The sequence below is a fragment of the Pteropus vampyrus genome, unplaced genomic scaffold (assembly GCF_000151845.1).
Source record: "Pteropus vampyrus isolate Shadow unplaced genomic scaffold, Pvam_2.0 Scaffold9, whole genome shotgun sequence".
Classification (NCBI taxonomy): domain Eukaryota; kingdom Metazoa; phylum Chordata; class Mammalia; order Chiroptera; family Pteropodidae; genus Pteropus; species Pteropus vampyrus.
The window spans coordinates 2,340,639-2,359,971 of record NW_011888790.1 but is presented as its reverse complement, the minus strand read 5'-3'; the positions used below and the strand labels follow the sequence as shown (position 1 = coordinate 2,359,971).

The 19,333-nt window shown below is 39.8% G+C and overlaps 2 protein-coding genes across 2 annotated transcripts in view; one reads left to right on the top strand and one right to left on the bottom strand.

Annotated features, from left to right (window-relative positions):
* The window catches only part of IRAK3 (interleukin 1 receptor associated kinase 3), an 80,413-nt gene that overhangs the window by 39,580 nt on the left and 21,500 nt on the right, over positions 1–19,333 (bottom strand). Inside the window, exon 2 of the mRNA XM_023520365.1 lies at positions 8,764–9,215. Coding sequence (XP_023376133.1) covers positions 8,764–8,911 — 148 coding nt within the window. The 5' untranslated portion in view covers positions 8,912–9,215. The remainder of the gene's footprint in view (positions 1–8,763; positions 9,216–19,333) is intronic.
* TMBIM4 (transmembrane BAX inhibitor motif containing 4) overlaps positions 16,042–19,333 on the top strand; it is a 22,044-nt gene continuing 18,752 nt past the window's right edge. Inside the window, exon 1 of the mRNA XM_011373806.2 lies at positions 16,042–16,279. Within this exon, the coding sequence (XP_011372108.1) occupies positions 16,183–16,279 (97 nt within the window). The 5' untranslated portion in view covers positions 16,042–16,182. The remainder of the gene's footprint in view (positions 16,280–19,333) is intronic.

Here is a 19,333-nt window from a genome sequence, read left to right as displayed (position 1 = left end):
TTTTTTTTTTTTTAAATGATAAAACAGTTCCCTCTACACTTTGAATCTTCGGGATAAGACATGCCCATAATTTAATAGGAGTGAAGAAAGAAGAGGATGCCCTTATGGGCTGCCACGGCCAAGGAAGGAAATGAGGGTGATGGAACACTGGCAGACTTTGCAAACGGGGTGGATTAGGGCAAGGTTTAAATAGGCTGGGGCAAAAATGGGGAACTATTCCAGAAACAGAGAAAAAGGCTTGGGGGTGCAGAGGAGACCAGTATGCTTAGAGCAGAGGGTTCATGTTTAAGAAAAGGTGAACAAGATCTGTGAAGTCTCCAAGCTACCTTTGTAGGAATGTGCTTTGCAGATAGTAGACGTTCAATCCACATTTGCTGAATGAGAGGGGCTCTGAGTGTTAGCACAAGAAGTTAAATTTCATCCTGAAAGTAGCTGGGCCAATCTAAGATCTCTGAGAAGGTGATGCAAAAATGGAAGCTTTACTTTTTTTATAAGATCCATCTGGTGGCTATAGTAGCAGGAGTCTCATATACAATATTTGCACATAAAAAAAAAAAATAAACATTTTATAGTTCACAATTCTACAGTGGGAAAGGAACCATTTATAATTATTAAAGAAATTTGGAATTAACTAACTTTTCCAATCCCAAAGGATGTCCATTTCCAATTTTTTTTTTTTTTTAAATTTCTGAATTTCCCTTTTAAAAGTACAACAGGCCATGATTCTGTGCTCTCCGTGGCTGAGAAACTGCTAATGTAAGATGTTCTCCTTTAAGCACATTTCTGAGATTTAGCTGGAGGGTTTTTAATTCCCTAATGCTGATCTGGGACAACAGGTTCTGAGTTTGTACTAAGTCTAAGGGAAAGCTAGATTAGGCAAAGGCATTTTTTTAACAGTAAAGTTCATGGTATAAAAGGGACCCAGGCTGAGTTAATATGGATACTGTATGCATGATTGCTTCCAGGACTAGAAATGAAATATGTTTTCTCCTCTAACTGGTGATTCACAGTGCAATCTTAACAACTTTTCTCCAATGATGAGGCATTCTGAATAGAAATATCACTAAAGAGTATTATGATCATCCGCAAAATGTATAATTCATTTAGATCAAATTCTTTAAAAACATCAGCTTCAATCTGATGCAAAAGGATGCACACTCTTGATCTTAATTATATTCCTCAGTATTCAGTTTTCTCATATTACTCCTTAATTTGTTCCCTTCCAAGACATAGAACTTTGTTTCTTCACAGTACTAAACGAAGAGTAAATTTTTCAATGACCATGTTGCTCAAGTTAAGAGCATTCTAAATAAAAAGATAAATTAAGAAAAATATGCTGTAGTGAACCATTGTTTAAAACCACTTTTTGGAAGGCAAATCTTTTGTTTGAAAGGCATCTTGGCACAATGTAAGCCAAAAAGTCGACCTGAGAAGTTCGGAGATTAGTTTATCTGAAGATATTATCTAGGTAGTGTTAACCAATGGGGAATTCAGCTGCAGAAATCACTCTTCATATGCAAATATGTGTCCAAAGGGGTTTTTTAAAATAACGCAACACACCCCTATTTGGAATCTTTTTATTTGCATTTAACCACATGCTAAAAGCCCTGGGAAATTAAGACTGCAAAGTTTGTTTTGAGATAACATAATGAGAAAAAGAAAATATGCCTATCTTCCTTCTTCCAACAAAGCACACAAAGAAATTAGGCAATTTTTTTAAAAAAAGAACATTTAAGATTCAAGATATTTTTAATTCCAAAAAAAGTAAAACACATTTCAAAAGTGTAGGTTAGCTCAACTCTTCTTTCCAGACTGTAGTATCAACATCCACTAGTTAAGAAATTTTACAAGAAATAATAAAAAGCCTATACTTAGGCTTATATGTATTTGTTATCCCGTATCTCGGTAGGACTACTATTCCATAACTGGGAAGGGCTGTGCATGATTTTTCAGGTAAACCTCCACCTGTCCTGCTCTCTCAATCCCATGTCCAGGTAAAAACCTAATGTTAACTACCTCTGGGAGAGAATGTAAAAACAGTTCACCCTCAACATCAATGTTCTCAGTCTGGAGCTCAGAAACTGTGTAATTTTATACTCCAGGAAGGATCAGCACTTATCTCCCCACACTACCTTTCCTCGTTAACTTCTTTATAGCATCTGCCTACACTAAATTGGAAAATCTTTACAAGCAAGGACCATGACTTCGTTTCTTGTACAATGCTTTGTCTAAGATTCTGCCAGAGAAGGTTTTGGATGTTTAACAGACATCTGTTCATTCATTAATTCATGAAATCAACAGATATTTACTGAATACCTATTCTGTACCGGGTACAATTTTAGATGCTAGAGGAGTAAGCAGAAAACAAGGCAAATAAAAATTCTCTGCCTTTATTAAGCTTATTTTTAGTTGGACAATAAACAAATAAACAAAGATAAAGTATGTGGGGAATGATAAGTGATGTGGACCAAAATAAAGCAGGAAAGGGGCATAGGGAGCGTGGAGGTGTCAATTTTAAAGGAGTAACCAGAGTAGGTAATAGTTAATCAAAAATATGAAGAAAGTAAAGAAGTAAGCCTCAAGGTTACCTGCAACGAAAAACTTCCTTGCATGTCCAAGGAGACAAATGTAGCTGGAGTCGAGCAAATAAGAAGGAAGTGAGAAAGCGATGTACGACTTTGGTGTTTACTGTAAGATGGAAAGCTACTGAATGATCGTGGATAGGATAGTGATATAATATACTTTACATGTATACTTCACTCACTGGTTGCTGTGTTGAAAAGAGATTGGAGGAGAGCAATGGAAATAGCAGGAAGCCCAGCCACGAGACTGCTGAAATTATCCAGGTGGGATCTGATGGTGGTTTGTATCAGGGTGGTTGTGGGGGCTGTGGTGGCTGTTAGTTAGATCCTGCAAGCAGGGTCAACAGCATTAACTGAGAGACAGGATGTGGTTTGTGAAAGAAAGCAAGAAGTCACAGAAAACTAATATTTTTGGCCTGAACAAATGAAGGATAGGGTCACCATTAACTGGGGCGGGGGAAAACTTTGGGGGAGGAGAGCATTTCTGAACTGTTAGGTTGGAGCTGTCTGTCCAATACACAAGTAGAGAGATGGTGCTGATGTTCAAGAGAGAGACCTAGGCCAGAAATTTGAGAATTATTATCATAATGGATTGTTATCATAGATGGATTTGGCAAGATAGTGGGTACGGTAGATAAACAGAAGACAAGAGGTCCATGGGCTAATCCCAGAGGTGCTCTAAGAGATCAGAAACGTGAAGAGGAAACTGTAAGAAGAGAAGTAAATAAAGAGAGTGTAATGTTCTAGAAGTAAAGAAAGTGCTTCAAGGAGAAAGGAGTGATCAACTGTATCAAATAAGATGAAGACTGAGAACTGACCATTGGATTCAGTCATGGTGACCTTGAACAAGAGGCACTTCAATGAAGCAGTGGGAGTGAAAGCCTCATTGGAGTAGGTTCAAGGGAGACTAGAGGAACTGGAGTATAAATAGCCCTTTGAGGAATTTTACCATAAAGAGGAACAGAAAAATGGGCAGTAACTTAGAGTAGAAGTGAGAGCTAGAGAGAACATTGTAAGATAAGAGAAATAACATAGTGGTCAAAAGCACGTAGGCTCTATTCCACTCAGGGAGAGGAAGCATAACACTCTATTCCTTACATGTGGGCTGCACACAGTGACTTCCTTTCAGAGAGTATAATATGGAAAGATCAGGGGACAAGAGTAATTAAAATGTAGAAACCTGACAGACACTACTTCAGCCATGGTTAACATCAACAGTGATAAGTCATGCAAATAACATATACCCCTGACTTGATGTAATGAAAATGGCACTTGACCTCTGTAGTCTACTTCCCCCAAATCCATAATCTCAGTCTAATCATGAGAAAAATATCAGACAAATTACAGTCAAGGGACATTCTATGAAATACCAGTACTGACCAGTACTCCTCAAAACTGCCGAGGTCATCAAAAACTAGAAAAGTCTGAGATACTATCACAGCCAAGAGCTAAAAGATACATGATGACTAAATGTAATGTGGGGTCCTGAATGGGATCCTGGAAGAGAGAAGGGATATTAGGTAAAAATGAAGGAAACCTGAATAAAGAATGAACTTTATTGAATAATAATGTATCGATATTGTAAGAAATGTACCATACTAATGTAACATGATGATAACAGGGGAAACTCTGTGCTGAGTATATGGGAAGGATATAGAGTATTAGGAACTCTTTGTACTATCTTCTAAATTTTTCCATAATTTTAAAACTATTCTAAACAATAAAGTCTATTTAAACTTTTTTTTTTTTTTTAAAGGAACATAGGTTCTGGAGTCTAACCATCTGGTTAGAATCCTAATCTGTGATTTATGAGACTATGGCTTGAGGTAAAGTACTTAAATTCTCTGAGAGTAAGTTTCCTTGTCTATAAAATGGAAATGGGAAGAGTACTGACCTCATAGAATTTTTATGATAAACAAATGAGATAATCCATGTAAAGTGCTTAGCACAGAGTGTCTGGCAAATAGTAAGCACTCAATAGATGGCAACTATTGTTATTATTATAATAACTATTTTAAATCTGTTTTGAATATTCAAATATACATTTAATGTGATCTTTACGTTTAATTTGTTTTAAAGTAATTAATAATTTCTATGATAATTATCTTTCCATTTTTGAGAGGAAGAAAACTGAATACAATCCATTATATAGTATCTATAAAAAGAATTTCCTTCTCATTGTATTTTAAGTGTTGAGAGGTTTTACAATGTGAACAGCTCCAAACAATTGTATTTAAATACTACTCTATTGTAATATAATGAAATGAGTTGTTATGTAAGGTAGTGTAAGATAAATAACATTTTCCAACTTGAGCTCCTGTTACCTCCATTCCTTTGTTTCCCTGTAGCTCATGTCTGACTAGCTACCCAACACTCCTACTTTCATTATAAAGCCATACAAGCACCAACATCAACCAGAAAATATATTACCTTGGGATTACATTCTTTTTAATAACATACTTTATAAAAATGATTTGAAGATTAACATGTAGAACGTGTTTAAAGAAAAAAGAGAATTAGTAGAGTAGTGAAAGGGTATGGAAAAATAATTGCTATATTAAAATGCTATTAAAGAAGAGAATTTGACCTAAGCAATGGCTCCCAAACCAGGCTGTGCATCAGACTCACCAGTGTAGCCTGGCAAAAAACAGGAAGACGCCTGATTCTCAATGCAGAACTACTGAATCGACATTTCTGGGGATGGGGCTTGGGCATTTGGCATTTGTATCTTTAAAAATTTGCATAGGAGAACATTTCAGATCTTGCTCCCCAGCATATGTCATCAGTTTGGCTCAAATAAACGCTTATAAAGATTTAAAAAAAAAAAAGTTTGCACAAGTGATTCCAGTTCATGAATGACTGGTCTTCTACCTTATTGTGTATACATTGATCATAGCACATAGGCTGCTGTATGATTTACTTTTGTCAGAGCTGCCTTTGTAAATACAGTCTGATATTCACCATAATCAAGAATCATGATCAGCTTGAGACAATCCTCCCTACTACTATTACAATTGTTTTTGATATAGAATTTGCATCTTCAGACACTCAGCTGTCCTGAGCATTAAAAGGATGGTCTTGTTGATTCAGTCCTTCAATACTCTCCTCTCCCCCTTCTAAGGTCAAGTTTTTCTCCCTGTAGCTCTTGCCCTCTTTCTCCTTTCACGGTGCCAACAGAGAAACTGAGCATATTTAACATAGGCAGTTGCCCTTAACTACCCTGATCTGAACGAGCTTTCCTTTCTTGCTGAGCCAACACTTCATGATACAGCTGGTGTGCTCCAGGTCTCCTTTTGGAGCTATGTGGTCAAGGCAGTCAGTAGGCATAAGCCGCTACACAATGGACTGTAGCAAAGCATCAAGAAGTAGACATTTCAGATCCTTCCCCTATGAGAGGAATATACAAAGGAACAATGGCCAGACTACATATAAAAATGGAACTCTGACCCACAACGTGCATCCACTAGCCCAGGAAGCCAATCTATCATCTAGAGCAGGTGTCTCCAACCCCAGGCCATGGACTGGTACCAGTCCTGGCTTCGTAGGAACCGGGCTGCACAGCAGGAAGTGAGCAGCGGGGTATCGAGCGAAGCTTCATCTGTATGTGCAGCTGCTCCCCAGTACTAGCATCACCACCACAGCTCTATCTCAGATCATCAGGCATTAGATTCTCACAGGAGCACTGGTCCCTGGTGCCACAAAGGTTGGGGACTGCTGCTCTATAGGAACCAGGCTGAGAAGTCAAGCTACTATCTGTAGCCACTAGTGCAGAAAGCCAAACAATAACTCCTAGAGCAATCATGCTCAAATGGTCAGAACTTGATTAATAACTGATGGCTTCCCTTATTTTTGTCCCTGATTCTAACTTAGGGCCAACTGGAGAGAGCAAAAGATGCACCCCTAGACAATCGCATAGAATTCTCCACTTCTAGTTAACCCGTCTACAGTTTCCCCATGCCAACAGTCTCCAACTGGGGCATACCTAATACCTTCTCTTTTTTCCACTATAAAGCTTTTCTACTCCTCTGCCTGTCTTTGTGTCTCTGTCAAACGCAGGTAGTGGTGGCTAACTTCCTTGCTTGGAATAAATAGCCTTTGCTTGCTCTCATTTGGGTGGTCTTCATTTATTTCCATAACTAGGAAAATGGGGCTGCATATTCGAAACGGCTCACTGAATTGTTCTCATGGCAGAAATATCTATAGCTTAGGGAGGTGGTAACATACAGCAGAAAGAGCATAGCAATACTTGTGACTTTGAGAAAGTTATGGTTGAGAAGTGGGAAGTATAGAGTGGCTGTGGGTAAGGACATAGGCCCTGGATCCAGACTGCCATGGTTCAAATTCTAGCTCTGCCACTTCCTAACTGGGTCATTTTGGGCAAATTACTTAACTAATTTGTCAGTTTCCTCACCTGTTAAAACACTGGTGATGATGATAACACCTGCATCATAGGGTGATTGGAAAGGTTACATGAGACAAGCTATGTAAAGTATGAATATCTAGATTTCAATGGAGAGAGAGAGAGAGAGAGAGAGAGAGAGAGAGAGAGAGAGAAGAGAGAAGAGAGAAGAGAGAAGAGAGAAGAGAGATCTAGCAGCATTGAGCTGAACTTCCTGAAATGCAGAAGTGACCCAGGACTGCGTAGTAACTGCCCCTTTTAGATGAGACATATTTTCTTCCATTTCCAGTCTCCACCAACCTGCTTCACTCATTTATGATACCTTCCTGACCCCATTCGCTACCCAGTAGACTGGGCTAAAAACATTTTTCTCTCACAAGTTTAGTAACCCTAGAAAACCAATGAGCACAAAAACTGCTAACAGCATCCGTTTCAAAAAGATCTGGTGTGGGAGGGATCTTATCCCTCAAATGGATCCTGGAAATCTCTATGCTTTCCAGAAAACAAAGACTCAAGTATCCTTTTCTGAGGTTTTTACTTATTGGTAAGTAATTTAAAATTACAATTTAAAATTATAGAGCTTATACTATATAAACAATTTTAGAGCTTATACTATATAAACAATTTTTATGTAACTAGAAGATCAATGCCACATTCAAGAAAGTGTGACCATATTCATCAACAACAAATAAAACTTTTTCTCTCTTAGGTCTTTTGCTATTCTTGGTAAGAAAAATATCTATTTCAGAGAATTAATTGTGTTTATTTTCAGCTAAAATGAGATGTGGCATCGTGGAGTAACAAATCTAACCAGAAACGCCTGTACATAACAAAACAAAGATTTTTGTTTGAATCATTTCTGGTGACCACACTCAACGCGTCCAACAGTTTTACTCATTCTTCCAATGACTGCATAAAATGGAATTTTGATGCCAACTTTCTAGATTAAAATAAAAAGTTATTCTCTAGCATAAACCTTAATTCCACCAAATTGGATAAATAAGATATATTTAATTAAGAATACTGGGAGACATGTTAATTTTGAATAGTATTTTACTTTAGCATTTCACCTGAAATTTAGTTAAGGTGGGAGTGCACTGAAATACTAAACTCAGACATGGTTCCATAGTGTAGCGGTTAGCACATCTGCTTTACATGCAGAAGGTCCTGGGTTCATTCCGGGGTGGAGCCAGAGTCCATGGTCTCACAGCCATGCCATCCTGAGCAAGCCGATGTCAGGGTCGGGCCTGGTTAGTACTTGGATGGGAGACCACCTAGGAAGACCAGCTGCTGTAGGCATAAATAAGAATAAAGAAAGCACCAAAGGATATTTTAAAGTTATAAAAATGTTCCAACATGAAAATTATATCGTAGAGTATTTTGGCAATGACAAGAAGCCATCATATAGACGTTCCGACTTACATACTTTGAACCAATCAAGGCAAGAATAATTGATAAACATCAGGATTCACTTGGGTAGCTTTTCTTCCCAAGCCTCCGCTCACTTCATCTTGCAACGAAAGTCAAAGTTTCTTTGAAAGAAAAGGGGGAGACCTTGGGAGGCTCTCAACGAGTTTTGTAGCCTTTCCAAGGCGAGGAAAGGCAGAGTGTCGGGGTGGGAACCCCAGGAGGCGGCGCCGCCCAGACGCCGGGGCGCGCGCTCCCCGCTGTCCAGGACCGCGCAGAGCTGCCCGGCTGCGCATGAGGCCCACAGGACGGAGCGGCGAGCGGAGGCCCCGCGTCCCCCGCCGGGATGCGCCCGCCGCCGGGGGCCGTACTTACCGAGGCCGCGCCAGCCCAGCGCGCCGTCGCAGCTGTCCAGGACCGCGCAGAGCTCGCCCAGCAGCGCCGGCGGCAGGTCGAACAGAAGCGTGTGCACCGAGAGCGCCCCGCGGGCCCCACATTTGTCCGCCGCCGCCGCCCAGGCCATGACTCGGTTGCGGGAGACCAGGGACCAGGTGGAGGAGGGATGCGGATCCCAGGCTTTTCTGCACGCCCGCTAAGTGCCGTTACACAAACGCGGAAATCCTTCTTACACGACGGCGGCCAAGACAGCAGAACACGCCGAACCCAAGTCCTGGAAGGGGCGGGCCCCACATGACGCAGAGTGCCTCTCTCCCCAGATGCCCCCGGAGACGGCCGGCCTGGCGGCGGGGTCTTCCTGCCTCTGCTGATCGCTTCTCTTTGGCTTAGGTTTTGAACAACCCTTCCATTCCTCTGGGATTGGGACGTGACTGAAGAGGCAAAGCAAAGAGCGAGAGCTGGAGAAAGACCAGCGCTGCAGAACTAACAGCGGAGAGTCTACCACCCATTCTGCCTATCCTGGCATGACTGGTGTCTCTTGCAGTGGATGGATATGAGATCTGCCAGTACTTCCTTAAAAAAATTTATTTCGTTTTATGTCGGCCAGAAAACCTATACGTTACGGAACACTTGCAGAACCTAGAAAAATTGAGAGAAGAAAGTAATCACTCATAGCCCCACTCAGCCGAAAACAACCAAAACTCATTCTAAACGTTTTAGCACATTTTCCTCCTAACTTACTGAATTTAAACAGGTAAATGTGCATATATGAAGTGATTGTTGGAAAGGATACACACAGGCGAGAACAAGGTAGAGTAAAATTGTGGTCTTTTTTTTTTTTTTTTCCACGAAGCTGCCCCTTCTCCATACTGCTATTTGGTTTTACTATGTTCTTCTCTCCGTGGTTTACTGATGAAACGTCGTTCGACCACTTTTTTTTTCTCCTTTACAAAATCTTCCTTTTGCTTTCAACATGAAGTTTAAGTAAAATTCACTATTGTTTTGAAATCTTCTACCGTTTATGCTGTAATATCCCCCCTGCAGGTGTGATACAAACGCTCTGACAAAGAGGTGATGCTTTGGAAGTGGTGAGAAAAATCCCCAACTTAATGACTGCAAGAGTGGACAGTGACCACCGACTGAAAAATGTCAACACCTCTTTGAAACCTTTCAGATTTGTAGTGTTTGGGACTGGCGTCCCCTAGAGGTTAACAGTGATGATACACTATCATTTAGTACTACCTGAATTTCCAATCATTCTCAGGTAAAGCGCTCTACAACATATATTTGAAAATTGATAAAGGCAATCCCGTTTGAGAAAGTTTCTATATCCCTTTGTTCAAATGGCTAAGATCTTTTGCCCATCTATACACGCTTAAGAAGCCCTGTCCCTTTCAAAGGGACTACCTGAATAACATGAGCAACGGAGGCAAGATAAAATTAAGAATTTACAATTAAGAACAGGGGAGTCAAACTCAGATACACAGAGGAGCCAGGAAATCACAGTGGATGAGTGAAGTATCAGCAAGGCCTGCTTTACTAAATTTTCTGATTTACAGAGCAAGAATTTCATGTGAAAGCCAGATTATGTGAAATCTGTATAGATCATGGGAAATCTCTTGTATTTTCACTGTTAGTCGTTAGTATCGGACTATGCTCTCTCCCTATTCCCTGAAACTGCCTCTGAGTTTTTAATTCTGTACAACTAGGTTATAGCACTCACTACACTTTACTGTTGCTGTTATTCTCTGCTCTCCCCTCCCCAACCTCAATTCCTCCTCCTCATTTTTAGACTGTATAGCTAGCTCTTTCTTGCTGTAATTCTCAATACTAATCCTTCAATAATTCTTGGTGACTTAAAATATATATGGAATAGATGATGGTCTTCCCAATACCCTGGACTGTCAGTTCCTTGACTCCTCTCCTCCAGTGATCTTATCCTCTACCCTATTTCAGCCACTCACTCCCATGATCATCCCCTAGAACTTGTTATCATATATAACTTCACCCCCTCCATACTTGCTATTTTATGAATCTATTCTCTGGTCATACCTCCTGTCCTCATAGTACATTCCCTCTAGTACTCTGACCTCAACAATCGTTCCCCTTCACCAGGATACCAAATCCAAAATTTTGTCACCTCAACCCTCTCGTTGTTCTCACTTTTCTCTTTATCCTTAAAGTCCACATTCAATTATTATAATACCTCCCTTGTATCTGCTCTCCATTCTCTTGCTCATCTCTCATTTTGTTGAACTCTCTTGGCAAATCTACCATCTTGATTAAATATAAATTTCCTATTTTTGGCTCTGTACCCATGCTACTCGAGTGTAGTTGGAGGGGGTGGGGAACAAATCCTATTAACTGTGCTTAATTTAAAATCAAAGCCATGACTCATAAGTGGGTCCTTCATACTGCCAGGCAGTTACACTAAGTGCCTTTAGTCCATTTACTCATCTGGTCTCCTTGACAACTGTTTTATGTCTTTTCTTTCCTCCTCAATTCCCATCATCTTCTCTCCAATCTTCATGCTCTGCTGATGGCCTTGAGAATCTTTGAGAATACTTATGCATCAGGAAAAAACTTCTACAGAATCTCACTACCATGTTGACCCACCTACCAGCATCTGTACCAACATCACTCTCCCCCTTTTTACATAGCAGAAATATCGAGGCTCCTATCTAAGTCTAACCCCTTCACTTGTACACTAGATCTTGTCTCCTGTCTCCTACTCAGAGACATCAAGGACAGCTGTTCTCCTCACTCTTTACCATGTCATCAATTTCTCACTCTTTGCTGATCAATTCCATCAGCATACATGTTATTTCTTCTCACTTCAAAATAAAACAAAATTTAAAAACCTTTGTTGCCACTTACTCCTATTTACCACCCCATTTCTATGCTCCTCTTTTGTAGTAAAGTGTTGAATATGCTACTGTCTCCAATTTTTTTCCTATCTTCTCTTAAACCCACTCTAATTTGAGCCACCCCTTCCCCCACAGTATTCCACCAAAATTGCTCTCTTCAAGGTCACCTATATCCACATCATTCCTAAATATAATAGTTTTCAGTCCTCATCTTATTTGACCTATTAGCAGTTTTTGACGCAGATGACCACCACCTCCTTCTTGGACACATTCTTCATTTGTCTTCCACATTCTCTTACATTTTTTCTTACTTTAGTAGTCATCCTTCAGCTTTCTTTTTTGACCCTATTCTACCCCCTTAAGTCTTAAAATTGGAGTGCCCCAGGGCTCAATCCATGGTTCTTCTATCTATACCCACTCCCTTGGTGGATCTCGACCAGTGTTGAGACTTTAAAACCATTTATCTACTGAGGATTGCCATATCCTCAGTAGATAAGCAGTGTTTAGCTTAGACTTCTCACTTGAACTCTAGACTCATATAAAAAATTGGAACACTTGATCATGCCTCCTGAACCTACTCTTAGTCACCTTTTCCCCATCTAGGTCACTCAGTCCTTCCAGTAGCTAGAACCAAAAACTATAGTCATTCTTGACTTCTCTATTTCTTAACAGCCTACTTTCAATACATCAGAAAATCCCATTGATTCTACTCAAGCTTTACCTAGAATTTGACACTTTTCCCCACCTCCATTGCTGCCACCCCAGGTTTGAGTCATCATCATATCTTGTCCAAATTACAGTAGTTGTCCCCTAACTAAAAGTAGTTTTCACTATTGCTTCCTACAGGCTTTCCTCATAACTGCATCCAGATTGATCCTTTTAAATGAAATCTGATTATGTCTTTCTGTTCAAAAGCCAACACTGGCTTCCAATTTCAGTCAGAATAAAAGTCAAACTCTTTATGCTGTCTGAATTCTCTCTCCCTGCAGCACACTGTGTTACCCTATGATATTGTTTCCTTGTTTGTTCTGCTTTAGCCACACTGTCTCCTTGCTGGTCTTTTGAATACATCAGACAGAGACCACTTTGGAACCTTTACACTTGATATTCTCTTGCCTGGTATGCTCTTCCCACTTGGCTAAAGTCTACCCTGACCTCCAAATTTAAAATGTGCATTGAGATTCGGGCTAGCATGTGATTGAAATAGGTAATAATATATGGCTTGAAACAGGGGACCAAGTCTCGTTCAGATCTCTCTTTCTCTGGATCTTAATAGGACATGTAGCAGTTTTGGCCATCTCTGGAACCATTTTGCAATCACACGAAAATCAATATTAGAATGAAGCGAGCCCTGGGGATGGTCTAGTGATAGAAAAAAAATAGTTTCATGATAACATCATTAGACAGTTCATTCTTTGCCTGGAGAATGTCCTGCTTATGGACTTATATGACATAAATGATCTTATTAAGCCAGTTTTTAAGCCAGGATTCTTGTTATTTGCAGCCAGAATATGACAAAAAACTATATTTGTTCAGATTGCTTGCAATTTGAGACTGGAAAAGGGCTTAGAGATCTTAGTCCTAAGACCTGCATTTTACAGATGAGATAACTGTTACTGGCTATAAGAACTCTAGATGCAATGTTTGTTAAAAAAAAAAAATACAAAAAGAAAATGCTTACAAAAAAAATCTCATCATGTCATGTCATATAAGCACAAATCTTGTATATATTCCTTCTCAAGGATTTGGCTTTCTTTTCCTTACTACTAGGTAAATATCCCAAATAAATCTTGTATTAGTCAGTTCAGGCTGAAGTAAAATGACCTCATTTAACCTTAATTACTTCTTTAGAATCCCTTTCTCCAAAAATAGCCAAACTGGGATTAGGGCTCAACATATGAATTTTGGGGTGGGACACAAAATTCAGTCCATAACAAACCCTCTGCACATAAATTCGAGAAATGCATATAATGTTTATATATGAAAATATTCAGCATAGTTGGCTGTAAAAATATTATTTTTAAGATCAAATGGCTTTTCCTCAGGGTATTCTCACAATTCCATAGCATTAGTCTCTTATCACATCATCTTTCTTGAATTTTTGAGGGTTATTTTTTTTTTTTGGCCCTTTATAATAATAGTTATTTTCTTCCTACATTACTGATTATTTCTTAACTGACTCTTTCTCTGGCTTATACTATGCACCCACAGGCTGAATTCTTTGATCTTATTTACTCCAGATCTGAGAAATTTCATATGTCATCCTTCATCTATTATCTCTACAAGGACCACTCTCATATTTGTGTCTTCAGCCCTAATCTGCCCTACACATTCCCTTCTCAACTCTTGTCTCCAATATTTATTGAACAATTTTCTTTAAGTTATTTGTTTTCATCTCAAATCAGCATGCCCCAAAATGATCATTTTCTATAAAATGAACTTCTTTCTTTCTGGCCACATGGCTCAAGGGAACTCTTAGTAATTTTAATTGATTGATTTATATATTCAGAAGAATTTACCGAATACCTACTGTGGCAGACATTGTGCTAGGTGCTTATATCCAATAATTCACCAGATCTTATTCTTCTCTATTGTCTTGCATGTGTCTGGGTCTTTTCCAATTTGCCTAAACTAGTTATTTCATGTTTGAATTTTTTCAGTATCTCCTGCCTAGTGAACCTTTACTTATCCTTTAAGACAAAATGGAAAAGTCTCCACTTGTATTCTGGGTTGACTATGTACTCTCAAAATATATGTTTAAGTCCTAACTTCTGGTACCTTCGAATGTGACCTTAATTGGAAAAAGTCTTTGCAGATGCAGTCAAGTTAAGACAAGATCATAATGGATTAGGGTGGGCACTAACCCAATAACTAGTGTGCTTATAAGAAGAGGAAAATTTGGATACAGACACAGAGGGAAGAAGGCCAAGTGATGATGAAGACAGATTGGAGTCATGCAGCCACAAGCCAAGGAAATTCAAGGACTTATGGCAACCACCAGAAGTTCCCAAAGAGGCATGGAACAGATTCTCCCTAAGAGCCTCTAGGAGAAATTAGTCCTGCTGACTCCTTGATTTTAGACCTTTGGCCTTCAGAAGTGTGAGAGGGGAAATTTCTGTTGTTTTAAGCCACCCAGTTTGTAGTAATTTGTTATGACAGCCCAAGCAAACTAAAACACTCCACGAAGCCATTTAAAATCTCCCAAAATTAATAATTTCTTTCTCGGTTCCATGAGTGCTTATTTCTATCATAATTCTTTTTTAAAAAATTTCCTGGGGGCTTGTTGAGGATGGGGTGTAGCAGGGGAGTCATAGTCATCTTTGTGGCAATCATCGTGCAAGGCACTATGTTATCTTCTCAAAAGTTTTATCTTTCATATTTAGATCTACAATCCATATGGAATTTATCTTTTGTAATTGGTAAGAGGTAGTCAATAAAGTTTTGTAATTGGTAAGAGGTAGTCAATAAAGTGATGAGTTCCCAGTTCAACTCGCTTGTCTTATACAAGAAGTCCTATTGTTATGACTTTATATTAAAATTAGAAGTATGCTTGTAAAGTCATAAAAGGGCTTTTTTTTTTTTTTTGGCTTAACTTTATTAAAGTGAGGGCAGTTCTTTCGACAAACGCTTCCAATAATATCAAGTTTAATCATTTAGTTTCAGAATAGACAGTTCCGCAACTATTCTAAATTCCACTAAGTCTTTTGAGTGTTGTGGTTAAAAGTGGGGACTGCGCAAATGTGGGTTGACCAAAGTAAACTCACCAAAAATTTTCAAGGGATGCTGGGATGACATTACTTTTGGCATATCTACACCTCAACTTTGTATTGGAATGATAGCAATAACATGAATATTCACTGATCCATCGAATTTGCCACCATCATTTCCTTTAGATTAACACAACACTATCCTCTCTTGCCTTTGGGCAGAACAGTGTATTCTAAATTTGGTATAGAATGATCTGGCCTTTATCTATCCAGCCTATTCTTTGCCATCTGTACCATACCCCCACTGAGCTTCGCCCCGCTCCCTCGCAGATGTTGGTCTCGAGAATCTATCCACGTCACTCCACTCTTCTCTGGTTGACTCCTACTTGTGTTCCAGGATAAAGCGTTCTCATTCAGAAAGCCCGGTTTACAGAAACTGCCCAAATTTATGCATTACCGTTATTGTTAAAAATAATAGAATTAAAAATACACCCCACCCCCAATGTGATGATTAAAGTACACGAAGTTTTGTACAATGCATGGATGAATGGGACTTCGCCTCTATCGCTTTCCGCAATTCTCCAAGTCCGAGGTTTTAAAACGAGCGCGTCACTCGTCTTCGCTCCCTCCCTAACCTGAAGTAACTTTTCTCTCAGCCTAACTTAATTTTCGAGCTGAGCTCATCGACTAGTTCCGGCTTCGCAGCGCGAGCGCGGCACCACCCGTTCTGGCCGCACTACTTCACCCGGAAGTGAGCTGGGGACAGTTGGCATCTCGCGCGCCGTCTTTGTTCGGCAGCGAAAGCTAAGGCTTCTGTTGCCTTTATGGCCGACTCGGATCCCCGCTACCCTCGCTTCTCCATCGAGGATGACTTCAACTACGGCAGCTGCGTGGCCTCGTCAAGTGTGCACATCCGAATGGGTAAGTGGCCCGTCCCTCGGCCTCTCTCGGCCACCCCTGGTCGCCGCTGCTGTGCACTCTGCCTCCGGGGGCAGATTTTTTGGCTTCTGAGGGAGCGTGCGCTCCCGTCTGCGCTGGCAAAAAGAGCGCGGGTCTCCAGGGTTTGGGAGAGAAGGCCCTTGTCTTCCCTGCTCCCCGGCCTCCCGGGGAGGGCGCCCTCCTTCGGGTGTTGGAGGAAGAGCGGCCTCCGCTCCGCGGGGACTCAGAGTGTGCTCAGAATCGAAACTGGAGCTCATACTTCTTTAACCTTGTCTTCTTCCGCGTAGCAAAGGACCGATTAAAACCGCAGCAGCCTTAGTTGGGCATCTTTAAATGGAAAGAAACTAAAAGTTATTTTTAAGGTGAAAATAAATTTATCGTGTGGTCATTGTGACGGCACACCTGCATGGAATTAAATGCTTAAATGGTTTTGCTTTAGGGCGTGCGAACGCATTTTATTTTTCTCTTTGTCTCCTTTGCTGGATTCTAAGATCTGTGAGGGCAGGGACCATACCTAGTTCACTATTTTCTCTTTGCAGGACTTAGAACTCAACATAGACTTGAATATTATTGAGGCAGTTGCTGGAAATGGAAGCTTTCTAAGTCAATCAGAATGCCATATTAGTTTTAACATGCAGTATCCAGTGAGCAGAAATTATTCTGCTGTTGAAATGCTCAGTTTCACATAAGTGGAATTCATTGTCCGCTTTAGTTCAGCTAGTTGACCACAGAAGCTGCCCCAGATTTTCATCTTGTCCAGGCAGCTGGAACTTACTTGTTTTGGAAAAAGAATTAGGAAGATCTGACGCATTAAGACTCTTGATCTCTAGCATCTATATTTCTGGAATTGAATTTTAGAATTATTTTGACAACTGAGCTCAGTTTTTGGTTTTAATTAAATGTTTAAATTGTAGGAAAATACATGTTAACATTAAAAAGTTACCATCTTAACCATATTTAAGGGTACTAGAGTTTGTGTTTTCACATTGTACAACCAACCTCCAGAACTTTTTCCATCTTGCAAAACAAACTCTATTCATCAAACAACTTCCCATTTCTCCTGCCCTCCCTCCCCAGGCCCTGGCAACTGCCTTTCTGCCTTCAGTTTCTATGAATCTGGCCATTCTAGATATAAGTGAAATCATACAGCATTTGTCTTTTGTGGCTGGCTTGGTTCTATTAGCATGTTTTCAGGCTGTGTCTGTGTTGTACAATGTGTCAGAATTTCCTTTTTAAGGCTGAATAATCTTGCACTTTATGTATAAAACAAATTTTGTTTATCCATTCATCTGTTGGACATTTAGGTTGCCTCCACCTCATTATGAATAATGCTGCTATAAATGTAGGTGTACAAATATCTACACCCAAAAGTGGAATGGCTGGATCAGATGTGTTCTAGTGAAAAACATCAGTTTTTCTGTGGGGGAAAACCCAGTACTTCCTCCTGTGTTTGTCCTTTACTTCTCATGCAGAACACTTCACTTCTGACATTTTTGGTCACCAAATATGTGGGTGTTTCTCCCTACACCAAGCAATTGTGACACCAGCTGGGTGTCTTACAATTTAAATGAATTCTGACACTATTTAGAGATAGTGTCAGATCCCACAGGTTAAGGACTCAGTCTCACAAGACTGCTCCCACTCCACTTCAGATGCTAATTGCAAGAAGTAGGTGTCCACGTTACCCATTACCCACAACCTTTGAGTTAGATACAGATTGGAGGTTCACATGACCCCCTCGTCAGGTTTGATAATTTGTTAGTGGCTCACAGAACTCAAGGAAACACTTTTGTTTACCAGTTTATTAAAGAATAAAGATGAACAACCAGATGAAGAGTACATAAGGTGGCGAGGTCTGTTGGGAGGGTCCCAAGCGCACAAGCTTCTATCTCCATGGAGTTTGCATGCTAGTATTTTGTGGAGGATTTTTGCATTGATATTCATCAAGGATAGTGCTATTTAGTTTTCTTGTGGTGTCTTTGGCTTTGGAATTGGAATAATGCTGGTTCTTGTATTGGAATAATGCTGGCTCATACAGTGAATTCAGAAGTGTTCTCTCTTCAGTTTTTTCGAAGAGTTTGGGGAGGATTGGTGTTAAAACTCAGCTTTTTAGTTTATGTTTTTTAAAGCAATAAGGCATTCTCAGATTCCATCCAATCATGAAGTGGACAGTGACAATGTGATACATTAGAGTAATTAAGACCCAGTACTGCAAGTACTGGGGGTGGATAAGAACTCCTGGCTATCTCAGAGATGCCAGAGGGAGGATGGAGGTCTCTGCTGATTCCAGAAGTGATAAAGAGAATGAGTTCCTTCAGGGAAGGACAAGTATAGGAAATGGAAGCCATTGCAGGAAATTAAATTTCTGTGGAGGTGGAATAGAAAGCATTCATTAGTGATCTCATTGAGTTAAGTTATTGCCATTAAGGAAACATTTGAATTATTAATATACATTTAATAAATAACCTGCATTTGTTGAAAGCAATCCCTTTTTAGTGCATGTAAAGGCAGTAAGAAAATAAAAGTTTTGGAAGTCACAGTTGCTGTCCTTAGGCGTTAGGTTGGCCAGTAGTCAAACTAATCTGTGATAGCAATTTGATTAAATTCTAAAGTGCCAAGTCTGGAGGGAGTTTAGGGAAGGAAGTGAGAGTGTGTGAACTGGAATAATCTAGGAAAGCTTCAAGAAGAAAGTGGAATCTCAATGGAGGGCTGGGTTTGGATATTTGAAAATGCTAAAAAAATTTTGTACTAACAATATTGTCCTGTTTCCTGGAATTACAATCACTGAAATAATATACACCTATGTTTTATAGAAAACTAAGTTTCAAAACACTTGTCTAAAATAACAGTTATTTGCAATGAGGCTGGGGGACCACAAATCAGGTTTCATAATCCCTAATGAATGCTCTTTCCACATGTCTGCATATATAGACTATTTTTAAAGAATTAGTCTTATACTTGATTTACTTCTCTATATCTCATATCACTATAACAATGCTGATCAAAATACCAGAAATTCAATAAATATTTGTTCAT